General features: G+C 42.4%; 1 protein-coding gene across 2 annotated transcripts in view; it reads left to right on the top strand.

The window, feature by feature from the left end:
• HIVEP1 (HIVEP zinc finger 1) overlaps nt 1–14,597 on the top strand; it is a 1,356,272-nt gene that overhangs the window by 1,207,982 nt on the left and 133,693 nt on the right. For both annotated transcript variants that reach the window (XM_069620429.1, XM_069620430.1), the window contains exon 8: nt 8,168–8,664. In XM_069620429.1, coding sequence (XP_069476530.1) covers nt 8,168–8,664 — 497 coding nt within the window. The remainder of the gene's footprint in view (nt 1–8,167; nt 8,665–14,597) is intronic.

Below are 14,597 nucleotides of genomic sequence, written 5' to 3'. Positions count from 1 at the left end.
ATTTGTCATGTTCAACTGGTCACATTAACTCTCAACTAATTCTTTTTCACTGAACGTCAAGGTTTTTATTACAGTTTCTTTGGGGCCCACTAGCCATGGCCTTTGGCCCTGGTCACTGTACATGTTGTACTAAAGGTTTCTTTGGTTCCCACTAGCCATGGCTTTCGACCATGGCCAATATGCATGTTGTACCAATTGTTTAATTTGGGGCCAACTAGCCATGGCATTCAGCCGTGACCACAGAATATGTTATGGCAATAGGTTTCTTTGGGGCCCACTAGCCATGAACTTTGGCCTTACCCCCCCACTGTATATGTTGCACCAAAAGGTTTCATTGAGGCCCACTAGCCATGGACTTTGGCCATTACCAGTGGCCATGGATGGCCTTCAGTCGTGGCCACTGTACATGTTGCACCAACAGGTTTCTTTGGGGACCACTAGCCATGGCCTTCGAACTTGGCCACTGTACTTGTTGCAACGGTAGGTTTCTTTGGGGCCCACTAGTCATGGCCTTCGGGCTCGTGTCACTGTACACGTTATTCCAATAATTTCTTCCCATTGACCCCTGCCTAATAGTTGTGATCTCTGCAGGTGTACATTGTTTTCACTCCCTTTCCCGCGGTTGTGCCGATTCCCCTGATAATGGGGAAAACTGGCAAAAGTGACAGCGGTAACCCCCCGGTATTGCCTCGATAAACCAAAAAAACTTGACAATTAAAGTCTTCCCCGTCCACACAGGAACTCACCATGTGCCCACCTCCTCGTTCCTTGGTGCCTCCACTCCTTTCAATTGCTTTTTATTCTCTAACCCTGTCCCATTACCCCTTATCACTCTTCGGTTTGTGTGATGAAGTTTAGTTTCCGAGCGTGTCTTGCAGTATTGCCTCGGCAATCTTGTGAGATTCCCCCAATAAGCCAAAAATGTTCTACCTGTAACTGGCTTCCAAGACATACCCCCAACTACCCAACTTCAAGTGATGTCCTCTTTTGACCCTTGCCACCTCTAGCCTGATGTAATTGCACCGTTTCTCATCCAAATAGCATTTTGAGCACTTTTCGTTTACAGCTTTCCCGGATATTATCTCCGGCATCACGCACAAACGAATGGCAGATTTCATTTCTGAAAAGTCTTCCTGCCTAAAAACACCACAGGAGATATATAAACGTTTCTGGGAGCAGGGAACCCCATTTTCTGAATATTTTAAAAATACTTTACCCCAAACCAGTCTAGGACATTAAGTCAACGCTTCGTGCCCAACTTTTCTTATTTGGTCCAAATCCATCCAGCGGTTTTTTGCGCTACGGCTTACCACAAATAGCACTGTTTGCAGGCGGGGAAGGGGGTGAGGGATGGACGTGACAAACTTTTATTTGGGGAAATGTCATTCAAATTCGTCCATCATATATATATATATATATATATATATATATATAGAGAGAGAGAGAGAGAGAGAGAGAGAGAGAGAGAGAGAGAGAGAGAGAGAGAGAGAGAGAGAGAGAGAGAGAGAGATTGATTCATTCTCATCTACCCCATTTGCTTACCTACAGCTCTATACATTTTGATTTGGAAAGATAATATTCTCTAGTGTAAAGGACCAATTTTACAGCACACTTGCTCTGTTACATTATACTTATGTGTGCTTGTGCAATTCAAGTTAAGGGACTGCAGGGCTTCAACACGTTACACAATTTCCTTTGAATATAATGAATTTTCTGTGTTTAGTTTGGTTGTGCAAACATCTGATATACTCAAAACTGCCATTATGACATTATCATACTGTCAAAATGACATTAAACAATCGTGTGTCATAACTTACCCAATGGACTGTGTTATTCTACACCGGTATTTACCACAGAGTTTCTGTAATCGGGGACATTTGGGGGTTGCCAGGTGTCGCAGGTATGACCCCTGTGGTCTCCCTTACTACCCCTAATGTTTTTTTAAAAAAAGAAAATGTCTTTTTTTTTTTTATGTTGGCTCCTGCGTTGGCCAGCACCATGTGGCTCTTTGTTTCTAGAGTGGGTGGCTTTCTTGTTCAGGACTCTTAAAAAAAAAGAACAGGGGTTCCGTAGATGTAACACTCTGAGCAATGACACTAATAGGAAAGAGTAGGAATATAAAATAATTTGTCTTTCTGGAATTCTATACAATAATTCTAAATTCATTATAGGTTTATTTCAGGCACACTTCAGGGGGTGATTCACTGATTTAGTCTGTTCTTAAACACCTCCTCAACTCAGCCTTTCATCCTTCTGAGGTCGATAAATGAGTACCAACACAGGTTGGGTGATATATGTATTTGTTCTTAGGCGTAGGTGCTATATGACAGCACATAATTATCATTTGGCCTTGGCCTTGCATTCAAAGTAATTTGGTAATATGTGCCTATACATACTGAGATCAACGATCCATATGGTGATCCATTCTTGTATGAAATGCATATCACATTATATCGATATCGCAACCATTTTGTTCGTAGCGTGCTTAGGAGCAATGCTCTGTGATGCCACTTCCTGTTTTGTCAAGGGGTAAAAGGTCATGTTTCATCACTTCCTGTGATGTAACTTTGGGGGGTGGTCAAATTACATCACTTCCTGTGGTTTCACCAGAGGTCAAAAGTCGTGTGATGTCACTTGCACTGCCCCTTACATTTTGGTGACATGATGTCCCTGGATTTAATGGTGTTCAATTTTACAAAAACAGTCTGCTTTTAAGTGACACCAAAATGCATCCAATTTTAAATTGTGCCTCAATACAAAAATGCATTTGGATTTAAGGAAATTACATCTGACATGTTAGTCGAGGTAAATTGGAGATACGGGAAATCTTGCCTAACACTACACCTGGTCTTTGTCATATTAACATTGCCCCTGATTCCCAGCCTCTTTAATACCTGATATTTTACCATGGACAATATAGGGACAATTTAGGGTTATCTCAGGGTTCTTCTTACTTTTTAAATCAGCAGGCACTTAGTCAGTCTCAAATGACTCCACCAGCAAACTTTTTAGCTTGTTGTATGGAAACCAGTTCCCATTCTGGAGGGGTCATCCCTCTCCCAATTGCTTCTTTCTCCAGTTTGCATGGGGATCAGTCATCCAGTTCTCTTACCTCTGCCCACCTCTCCCCAGTTGTATCCCGAAAATTGTCCTTGTTCATCTCCCTATGTTAATTAATCCCTCAATTCTGTGTGCATGCTATTATACATTTTTAAGCTCCTTCCAAGCCTTGTGTGGTGTGGTTTTCTCCGGTCCCATGATTGCAGGTGAAAAAGGGAACTCACTTCTAACTTATGGGGAAGCGTTTCTACTTTTGTATATAACTGTGGAATTAAAAGTGCAAGCTTAATAAAATATAGATCACCATATTTTGTAGATCAGTGTGTACAAACAAATGCGCCACCTGTCCCTGTGCAATTGATATTTTCACAGATAATCGATTTTCCTATAATTCCAAATGTTTCCATTACACATTATGCACATTTTAAATTGATCAAAAGACCCATTTTGTATCTATGATTTGCAACAGGTCCCACATTGATAGGACCTAGCTTTCAAAAGATATGATTTTTTTAAAACAATTAAAGTTTTTCTTTCAAAGTCACTCAAAGAACATTTTCTTCAATTTGTAAGTGAAGAGTATATGATATGACATATGATATGATATATTTTATTTGTATCTTGCCCATACACAAGTGTTTCAGAGCGCAGTGAGGCTAGGGAGGGGAAACAACAGAGGACAATGCATCGATCTTACTAGGCCCAGTGACATTGATAACATGCAAGTGCATGGGAGAGGGAAGGGGAGAAGTACAAGGGGAAGGAGGGGGAGTGGAAAGTGCTGAACACGTGATAGAACAACAACGCCCAGCAGGTGTAAGTGCGAGAATAAGGTGTAGACAACAGGTGTATGATAAGTGATGAAAGGGGACAATAGGGCTCCAGATACAGACCCAAGTGCAGGGGTTGCCAGGAGGCAGTGCGGGTGTGTTTGCTGGGAGGGCAGGGATCTGGGCCCGAAATCAGAGTGTAACCAGGTGCCCGGTGCCAAAGCAGACAGATTAGCATGGGAGAGGAAGAGCGAAGGCAGAAGTAAAGAGGAAGGTCTTGAGGTGCTTCCAGATCCAAAAATGGTTCTCCTCAAGTTCCAGAGAAGCAGGGAGGCTGTCCCAGAGGGAGTCCCCAGCCGAGGAAAGGAATCTACCCCCAACTTGTTTCTTGGAGAAGTGATTGACACTGAGGGAGTTGGAGGTGAAGGAGTAAAGAGCTTGAATAGGAATGTATTTATGGAGGGAGAGTTGAAGGTATTGTGCACTCAGGCCCCAGAAAGCCTTGTGGACAATGCAAAGGGTCTTGAGTTTAATCCTTGCAGCCACTGGGAGCCAATAAAGAGATTTCAGGACTGGAGAGATACGATCCCAGAGCTTGAGGCCAAGGACAAGTCCTGCAGTCCTGTTCTGGATGAGCTGCAGAGGATGGCGAGTGGTTGCAGGCAGATTTAGAAAGAGGCTGTTACAATAGTCCAGCCTAGAGAGAACCAGAGCTCTGGAGACGGTGAGCTTCTCGGGGAAGCAGAGGAAAGCAAGAATACCTCTGAGGAGGTGCAGTTGGTAGTTAGATTTTTTTGAGACGTCGAAGAAAAGGAAAGCATGGAGTTAAAGATGACCCTGAGGTTCTTAGCCTCGCAAGTGGGAGCAGGGAGAGGGCCATGGGAGGTCGGCCAGAGGGTGACAGGAAAGGAAGGTGCAGGTGTGCCGATGAGGAAGATCTCTGTCTTACTGGCATTAAGGCAGATGTCGTTGGTGGTGCACCACTCCTGGATTGCAGACAGACAAACAGACAGTCAGAGATGAAGAAGGGAGAAGAGGTGGTAGAGGGGAGTCTGAAAACAAGTTATTTGGGTGTCATCCACATAGCACTGAAAGTTAGAGCAGAGAGCAGCAATAGAGGGCACTTTTGTAAATCCCCAGCACATTCTCCTTCCTGATATGTTATACATTTCAAGACTTGTTCAGTCAATAAGTTGTTTCTCCTGACTTCAGCAAATGGATTTTATGAAAGGCCTAGGCTTTGATATATGTGGTGCATCACTTTGAAGTTTGTCCATTAAGGTTCTAGGCTTGCATCCAGTTTGGGCACGATAATCAGCACAATTCAACATTAAGCTATGTTCGGGCATGTTTAATCTCAAATTAATTAAATCACAGTGTTATTCAAAGAAAATACATACAACGCAGAGCGAAAACTGACCATTTAAATGCTGGTTCCTGTTTTTACATTACATCTCATATTATTTTGGTTAAACTAAATTAAATGCCAAGTACAGTCATTGAAATTGAATACAGTCTTCTTTAATACACCAGTGCATCCTGCTATGTGCTTGGGAGCCATGGTCATAACTGTAATGAAATCCCAGACTTTTTTTTCCCTAACTTTATTTCTTATTTTCAACAAGAAACATATCGTATAAAGCAAATGTTACTAGGCCAACAGGCTATCAACCAGGTAACAACATAAACCTGAATCAAAGAAAACAATAACCTTGAAATGCATATTAACCGCAACACATTTAAAAACATAGCCCTGAGCGGTGGCCTGACATTCCCAAACATAACAGACAACACAAAACAAGAAAACATAACAACACAAGCACCCTCCCCCCCAAAACGTCTCCATTAGACGTGATGCAAACCCATTCTATTACACATTTCCGATCAAGATGGTTTACCCATAAAAATATTGAAATCCCCCCATTGTTCATCATAACGTGCTTCTTTGCATTGCTCATAAAACATAGTCTTCTCATATTTAGATAGAATTTGCACATCTAAAATCCAATCCTCTACTGTTGGTTTCTTTCTTGTCTTCCAGACCTTTAATATCTGTTTAGTAGCTACTAACAGAACTTTGGCAATCCAACACGATATTACCCAATCATATTTGCAACCATTCCTTGGTAATTGCAAAATGATTGCTAATGGATTCCGTGGATAGGTGATGCCCCAAACCTGGTCAATCCTATCAACCACATCTCTCCAGAAATGTGTCACTCTTTCACAACTCCACAACATATGAAGCAAACTACCCCTCTCTTTCCCACAACCCCAACAACTGTCACCATCCACCATTCCTAAAGCATACATACGGGCCGGGGTCCAATAGGTTCTACTCAATATTCTCTGATGAGTGTAACACAGTTGTAAATCCGCTTTAGCTTTATCCAAAACTCTCCAGACCCTTTCCCATTCATCTTGTGTCAGTTCTCTACCCAGCTCATCCGTTCATGACAACCTCAATTCTTCCCATGAGTTCAACCACTGTACATCTGTTTGCATAATTTTAAAAATATTTGACAGACTTTTTGCAGTTGTGATATGGGCTTCAATCGGTGTTCTGCAAACTGCTTAGTTCCTTTGGTGTCAAACCCTCAATGGGTCACAGTTCCAACTTCCATGGCGTTTGTGCATGCCCTTAGCATCTCTAGGCAATAGTTGAAGAAATACTTGATTTACTTTTGTGTCTTTTAAAGTATGAAATCAGGTCTTTTTGTACTGTCATGTAGAGAATTTCTTGGCATGTCTTCAGCCAGTCTCTTGAATCACTTTGAATGGTTGCAGTCTGCAATTCACTTTTACACTGTTGAAAAATATTCTTAAGTGGGCGGCATTTCATAATTCTCTTTTTACTGAGACATGCTTTGCATCATGGCAGCGAGCAAGGTGCAGAATCAAACAGGAGCCATAATTTGTGATTGGTGCCTCTTACACTCTTTCAGAAAGGCGTTTCTCAGTTAACTTTATTGTAGACCATTATCTGTGCAGCATTTTCTCCGAAAGTATTCTGTGCCAATCTCCCTTATAGCACTATTCTGGAGCAATGCCATCTGTCTTGATCATTTTCAGTCAATGTAAAACTGGCATATTAATGTTCATGGTGCAATGTGAAACTGACATGGTTACTTACTGGGAGTAGTAATGTTTCACGGCAATAATATTGAGAAACCAGCATGTCGATATGGAAATTCCATTGACAATATGGAACCTGACAGGCCAGAACGTTGACCAGACCTGCAGCATATTTCAGAGTATTTTAAACTATTTGACCAGAACTGCTGGCAGGTTAGCACATTGAGCATATGATCATTAGCAAAATACTTGAATGTATGAGCGTCATTCTAACATCATTGATTTAATGCTGGAAATAGTTGATCAATACAGGGCTGTACTTTGGAAGAAACAAGTCATGTCATGTCATTTATTCTGATTTTATTTTATTTCACTATTCTAATTGTATTGCATACATTGACACACTACGAAGTATGTGATATACCCTAGAACAGTATGTTAAGCTGGTGTACGTGTATCTCATGGTGTAACATTTCAAACTAATGTAACTTCATACAATGTATTATTGTCATTTGTCCCTGCTCGGTAGTAGCACACTGTATAGGACACAGTTTCTGTGATGTGACACAAATATTTGTCGCCTCTGCATCCTGCGCTCCATTGATTCTGAGCTAGGGTGGGTGTATGCTTTATAAATCCCAAACATATATTCCTAGTTTTTATCAGGTGCACAATTTTCTAATGGGTAAACACCTGATTTGTTGCTGAAAAGAAATGCTCTTGTATAGTGTGCCTATCACATGTGTTCCCCTTCAGAAGTGCCTGTAATTCGTCTAGCTTTCTATGAATTTTCTTTAATGTGTAATGTAGAAGGCACTACTTAACATTTTCTTCAAAATGTACCTGGGAAGAGAAACACCTGCCAGCACTTCTATGGTGATTGTGTTGTGCAGCTCTTTTTCTTGTATAGTGAAGTTGGTGAGGTGGGTTTATGTACCCCTCCTGTTAGCCATCATTGTGATCTGCTCCTGCTAAACAAAATGTGGTGGTGTTTATATGTTTTCAAACGGGATTGTTTTAAAATGTAGTATTATGTGTATTCCTATCTGAGATAATAGTTGCTACACTCTTTTGCCCAAACTGTTTACAAATAATTATTTTATTGCTATACATTTCTGTTGTGTAAGTGTATGTATGCACTGTGTTTAGGTGAGTGTCTCAAAGCCTCCACCTACAATTTGGCATCTATATAATAGTACTGAAAATGGAATCCATAAAGGCTCTACAACTTCTGTAATATTTTGTTGGTTCTCGTTAAACAGGTGAGAGGCATCGCTTTGGCTGTGATCGGCCCGGATATGATGTCGATGATTCAGATGGCCCAGATGAGGATGAGAATGACAACGATGATGAGGATGAAGACAGCCAAGCGGAATCAGTTTTATCCACCACACCCTCCGTTTCAGCTAGCCCTCAGCACCACCCTTACAGAAACTGCCATCACGAGTCATCTAGCGCAGATGAGGACCTGCGGATACCGGAATGCTCATCTCGTGCAGACTCCATGGACATGCTGCCAAAAGCATTGCTCACCAAAATGACTGCACTTAGAACTGCACCCGAAAACAAGGGAAGCCACCCACAAGTAGCTCCCTGTCAGCAGGAGACGGGCGAGAGCAGTCCGCATAAAGCGTCCTATGCGAATGGAGGCAGAACTCTAGATACTCCCCCAAAATCTCTGTGCCATCAGATGTCTGTTGATTCCCCCGATGCAGAAGAGTCGCCAAACCTGATAGCACCAAGTACATCTGTTGCAAAGGTGAGTCAAAAATGTCATAGGACAAACATTGAGTAATCGCAGTCTGCTTTTTAGTTCAGGTTATATTGAGAGTAAATGATTACATTATATTGTCAAATAGTACATTCTACTTTCACTGACTCTGTGATAGGATCCATGAAAGCGGAAAAAGGGTCAAGAAACTGAAACTACAAGCTAAGGTTCTGTTTCTTAGAGTAAGCACTTTACATCCATTGCTGCAGCCCTACCAGTTCATTCCAGAAGTGTTGATGTTACAGAAGAGTGGAATTATCTAAACGTCTCTACACTGAAAATGTTGTGAACTGAGCTGGTCAACCATGTTGGCCTTATTTTCCACTTTGCTGAATCAACCATCACTCATGCCTGGGTATGTAACTCTTTCTCTTAGATCTGTCCCTCCAGCTGCCTGTAGGCTAACCACCTCACTGTTCCATCCTGCACTCGTTTTCCCTCTTTCTTCCCTGAGACAACTAGTAATTGGATGTTATCTGACTATATGCTCCAAATGGTCCTGTACCTTCTAGAGATCAATGATCTTTCTGCCCCCTGTCCTTCCACATTCTCTCCCGGTCTTTGATGCTGCCCCTCCTACACTCCCTGTCTTCCTTCTACTTGATCTGCCTCATGCTCCCCTTCTAATTCTAGCCAATGGTTGAGCTGCAAGTTCAAGATGATGTTCTTAAGTCTTTTACACAAATGTAAGGGTGCTGAGGAGAAAACCGGCCCTGACACAAGTAAGCAGTTACAATAACTAATGCATGAAAACAGTGTCCTATGTTGACGACACTCCCGTCCCCTGCACACCTATGATACTGTCAAAAAGGCAGTCAACATTATGATAATAATTCTATATCTGAGGTAGTAGTGGTAACTCGTATTAAGGGTGTCCAGTCATTTGGTCGACTGAAAACTGGTCGAATGACATTTGGTCGACGCAATTTGGTCGAAAACCAAATGGTCGAATTTTTTTTTTTTTATTTATATATATATTTTTCGGTTTTTGTTTTGTAAAAAAAGGGGGTTTTAGAGAAAAAAAGGGGGTTGGGGGGGACCCCCCCCAAAAAAATTTAAAAAAAGGGTTAAAATAAAAAAAAATTCGACCATTGGTTTTCGACCAAACTGGTTCGACCATTTGTCTGGTCGACCAATTCTTTTCGACCAAATGTCAGGTAACCGTATTAAGTACGTTCTTTAGGCATGTTTATAGAAATTCAAAAATATTTTTAATGATGACAATAAATGTTAATTACAATAACACTTACATTTCAACATTGTAACATAAAAATAGCTCAACACGTTTCGGGAGAATGCCTTCTTCAGGAGCTCGTTAATCTTCTATAAATTAGAATATGTTCAAATAGTGTTAAAATATTAACAATGTCATACTCTGTACATATTATATTTAGTTTTAAGATCCAATAGTTTTTCACCTGGCTAGATTGTGCCATGTGCCAACTTCAGGTACGTTTTCGCAGTTTCACTATCTGTGGGTACTCACTGTCCACTCTCTATGATAAAAGTATAATACAATCTGATAACAATCATTTGGATACATTTCCCTGTGATTCACTGTGTTTATCTACTTATTTCAACATGAAGTTGCTTACTAATACTGTGGTGTCTCCGCTACTGTTATTTTCAAGGGTGTATTCGAGAGGATTTCATCGTTTTCATCTCAGGCAATTCCCTATTGAGAAGGGTATATATCATTGTGTTTTCCAGAAAAACATATCAATTATTGACAGAAAAACTCAAATCATACATTTTATGTGGGCTATATAGCCAACATACACGTGTGTGTGTCTGTGTGTAAATATCTCTCAAGTAGTATTTCATGGAAGTAATATTATCAGTACCCTTCAATCTTCCCAGTAGTTTGTAGATGGTGGATCGGATTTGAAAAATTAGAAGGTTAAATATCCTTCCTCTTAGTTTCTTAATTGTGGGCTTTAAGACTGTCACAGTTTTAAAAAAAGTCTACTTACCACCGGATGCAAAGTAAAGTTGATATCCTAAGTTTGTTGTGTTGGTATTCATCTGAGGTCTAAAATGACTGCTTTTTGTATATAACGTCAAATGTGTCATGTTCTAGTGTGATGACGTCACTGTGTTAGTTTTAAGCAAATTATGTCACAGGTTGTGATGGTATTTTATTCATGCTCCCCTTCTGCCACCTAGGCAGCATCAGCCACCTTGGCTCCTTCTGAAACTATAGCTCATTCTGCCATCTTCACTCCTTCTGTTACTTAGCCTCCTTTGACCCCTCCGGTCTTTCCACTCCTATACCTCCCCTGGCTGGCTCAATTTGTTCTGCCCCTCTGCCACCCTCTGCCCTTTCATGACTCCTTCTGTCCTCCGTCCTTCCACGTTCTCTCCCTGGCTTTGATGTTCTTTCACTGTTTCTCTTCCTCCTCCTTGATCAGCCTCATGCTCCCTTTCTCCTACCCCAGCTGCTTCTGCCACCTTAGCTCCTGCTGAATTCTCAGCTCCTTGTGATGCCACCTTAGCTCCTTCTCTCATTAGCCTCCTTTGGACATCTCCAGGCTTTCCACTCCTATACCTCCGCTCGCTCTCTCAATTTGGTGTGCCCCTCTGCCACACTCACTTTCAGGACTCTCCACACATCCTCTTTGTCCTGCACCTTCACTCCACTCCTCCTCTTGAATGTTCAACTCTCTTCCCCTCAGTCTTCTGATCGTTCCACATCTCCTCCAGCACCTTTACTCATCCCCTCTTCTACTTCCTTCACCTCCCACTCCTCCCCCAGCACATTCACCTTTTCCCATGCTTCCTCCTGCACCTTCCATTGTTTGCATCTTGCTGCTCCGCTACTCGAATACTACAATAAGCTATGTTGATTGTCATCCTCTTGGCATTTATTCAGGGCCCCAAAGCTTCCCACTGGGCCAGGTCCAGGACTTTGGCTTGCATCTGTGGTGGGTGATCACTGTGGGTCTTGGATGGGTGGGGCCGTGAGGCCTCATGTGTTACTTTCATCTTGTTTCAATCCTGTTTGCCCAAACCGCTTGACTGAGAATTCAATGGGCCAGTCCCTCATTTTGACTTTATTATTTCTGTGCATTCACTTGAAATCTGACTGGGGCAGTAGCAGGGCAATGCTACCATGGTCCACCCACGAGCAGCTGCAGAAACCAACTCCTGTGTTGCCTTTAGTCTGGTAATACCGCTTTCTTCTTCTCAGATTGCTAATGTTCACAACTCCACAGAGAAGCGAGCTGAGGAAACTGTCAGTAACAGTTTGATGATTATGAATGGCCAGCAGCAAGAGTAGCATCGCTGTGATGATCCCCCACTTCACTCCCTCTGTGCTCTAGGAGGGACTAGGGGACTAGGGGATTCTCCACATACAGCTCATCTGATCCCTGAGTCGGTCCACACATCCTAAGGCAGCGGACATTGTCAGTGATTTTACTACGTGTATAATACAGCCCACATGTTAGACTGCACATCTATGAGCGTTTCCTAACTGCCATCTGTCTGGAGCATTTCAACTTTCCATTCTGCATTCATTTTACTTTCCTGCTGAAACAGCAAGCTGGTGCACCAGGTTAACATATTGTGAAAAGTAGTATGGACGGCAAAGAAACAAGGCAGCAAACATAAGGAAGACTTGAACATGTGGTTGCTGGGGGATGGGGGAGAGAGGCATAAGTGAAAGAAGGCAATGTTAGAGATGGAAAAATCTTGAAAACCTTTAGCTAAGAAAAACGCAGCACAGGTTTCAAAGCAGTAAGACATTATCAGGTGGACCCTGTTTATTAAATGAGCACTTCATATTACTGTACGACTGATACAGTGGAGTGGGACAAAATAAGACCATACCTTAGATGCTTATTTAAATGCCTTATTGTGGAAGTATCTGGGCAGTTTTCAAATCTTCTTGCAGTTTAATCATCTTCTTTGCCATTCTAGTTCTTTTTTCCTTCTTTCTCGCATTAGTTCTCTTTGCTTCTCCTTTCCTTCTCCTCTTTGCTATTCCTTCTCTCTTCGCATCTCTCCCTCTCCATCCTCACCCTCATTTCCTGTCCCTTTTATACTCCTCTCCCGTCAATGGTCTCCTATTGGCTCCTCCCGCCCCAGCCAAGATCTGTTTTCCCTTCCTATCCTTTTCCCCCATACAGCCGTTTGTCTGCGCTCCGATCTGACTACCTGCTGAATTGCTGGAGCCTTGACTGTATTCTTTACAGCCACATCTAGTTGTGGCATCTTGTTCCTCATGCAGGATCCAGATTGCTCATGGAAACCAGATACCTGCAGAAGGAGGCTGGAAAGAGAGGTTGTGGCGGAGAAAGGGAAGAAAGTTGGCCGGTAGAAACTGCCCGGTTTGTTGGGACTCTGCATCGGCTGCCTCACTGTCTGCTGCTTCACCAGCTTCTTGCTGGCCCATTTTCAGCCTATGTTTGAGTCCTTGGCTCAGCCTCGCATAACAACCCCCCATCTTTCCAAGCGCTGACACTCAGCCAGGGCAAGCAAGCGCGAGAAAAAATCCACATTGGCTTGCAACCGTCCTGTGAGAGGAGTTTTGTTCAAAGCGAACCAGAGTAACATCTAGGGATTGGAGTCTGTTCTTTGCCAACCAAGTGAGCGGTACATGGTTGGTGTATATGGTGAAGTAGAGATCAGGTAATAGGGAAGGGACTCCACCGCCCATTTGACTGTAAGGCATTCTTTCTTAATGGTGAAGTATTTCTGCTCATGGGATAGCAATTTACAACTAATGAATAAAACGGGTCATTCTTACCTGGCCAGACTGTGACGAGACGGCCCTGAGGCCATACCCTGAGAAATCGGTTTGTAGAATGAAAAGGAAACAAAAGTCTTGCCAGTGTATGACTGCTTGCTCGGGCAAGGTCTTTCAATTGGATAAAGGACTTGTTGGCCTGCTTCAGGACTTTGCGGTCTGTCGAGCAAGACTTCTTCAGAAGTTTGGGTAATGGGCATGAAAGGGTAGCAAAATGAGGGATGAAGCGTCTATATTACCCGATGAATCCTAAGAGGGCTCTGAGTCCTTTGGCATACGAATATACAAATAAACTATCAATCAATCATTGGTGGGAAAGGTTCGGTCATATATAGCAAATGCTTTGTCTTGCTGGGTTTTTGATGGTCCCACGACCGCCTTTCTATCCCACATACTTAGTTTGTTTGGCTGTTATCGTGGTTTTCTTTGCAGTGACATGCAATTCTGCGTCGCATAGGGTATGGAGTATCCATTCAAAATTCTATATATGGTCTTCCATATATGGGCTGAAAACGGTCATGTAGGTAGGCTGCAGCATAATGTCTATGTGAGTTTAAGAGAACCTTCATTAATCTTTTGAAAGTAGCCAGGACACCATGAAAGATGAATGGGAGAGCTGTGAATTGATATTGACTGTGGGGCCGCAAAAGCGTTATTTGGTTCAGTTGGTCTTCTCTAGTGGTGTTTGCCAATTCCTCGTAGTTAGGTTAATCGTGCTTATGTATCTTGCTGGCCAATTTGGTCAAAGAGGTCATTGATGCGGCCAATACATCATATCTGGACAGGTACTTTAGTTTTGGCTGCTAAACTTTGGAATCATCTTCCGGTCGGTAGAGCTCCATATGAGGGGTAATTTAATACGCTTTCGAAAAAAATGGAAAGCCTTCTTCTAATCTTATTGTCATTCTCTGATCTTAGTATGTAATTGTTGTCGAACCTCTAGGTAGTAGTTCCTCTAGACATGAATTAAGTTCATGCAGAATCTAGTGGCTCCTTCGGGTTAGGTACTAACATGATTGCTGAGCACCTGGGGATCGTGGAAGGCTCAATCACCTCAAATCCAGCATGTCCTAGATGATTCATTCTATAGTGGCTCTTTTTGCTTCAGGAATCCTATAGCGTCTCAACCTAACCAGCGCCCCAAGCTTAGTATGGACAGCATGTTCTATGA

Source organism: Ambystoma mexicanum, chromosome 5q (genome assembly GCF_040938575.1).
Source record: "Ambystoma mexicanum isolate Mex_15411 chromosome 5q, UKY_AmexF1_1, whole genome shotgun sequence".
NCBI lineage: Eukaryota > Metazoa > Chordata > Amphibia > Caudata > Ambystomatidae > Ambystoma > Ambystoma mexicanum.
The sequence above is the reverse complement of the archived record's forward strand: the minus strand, read 5'-3'. Positions and strand labels throughout refer to the sequence as shown.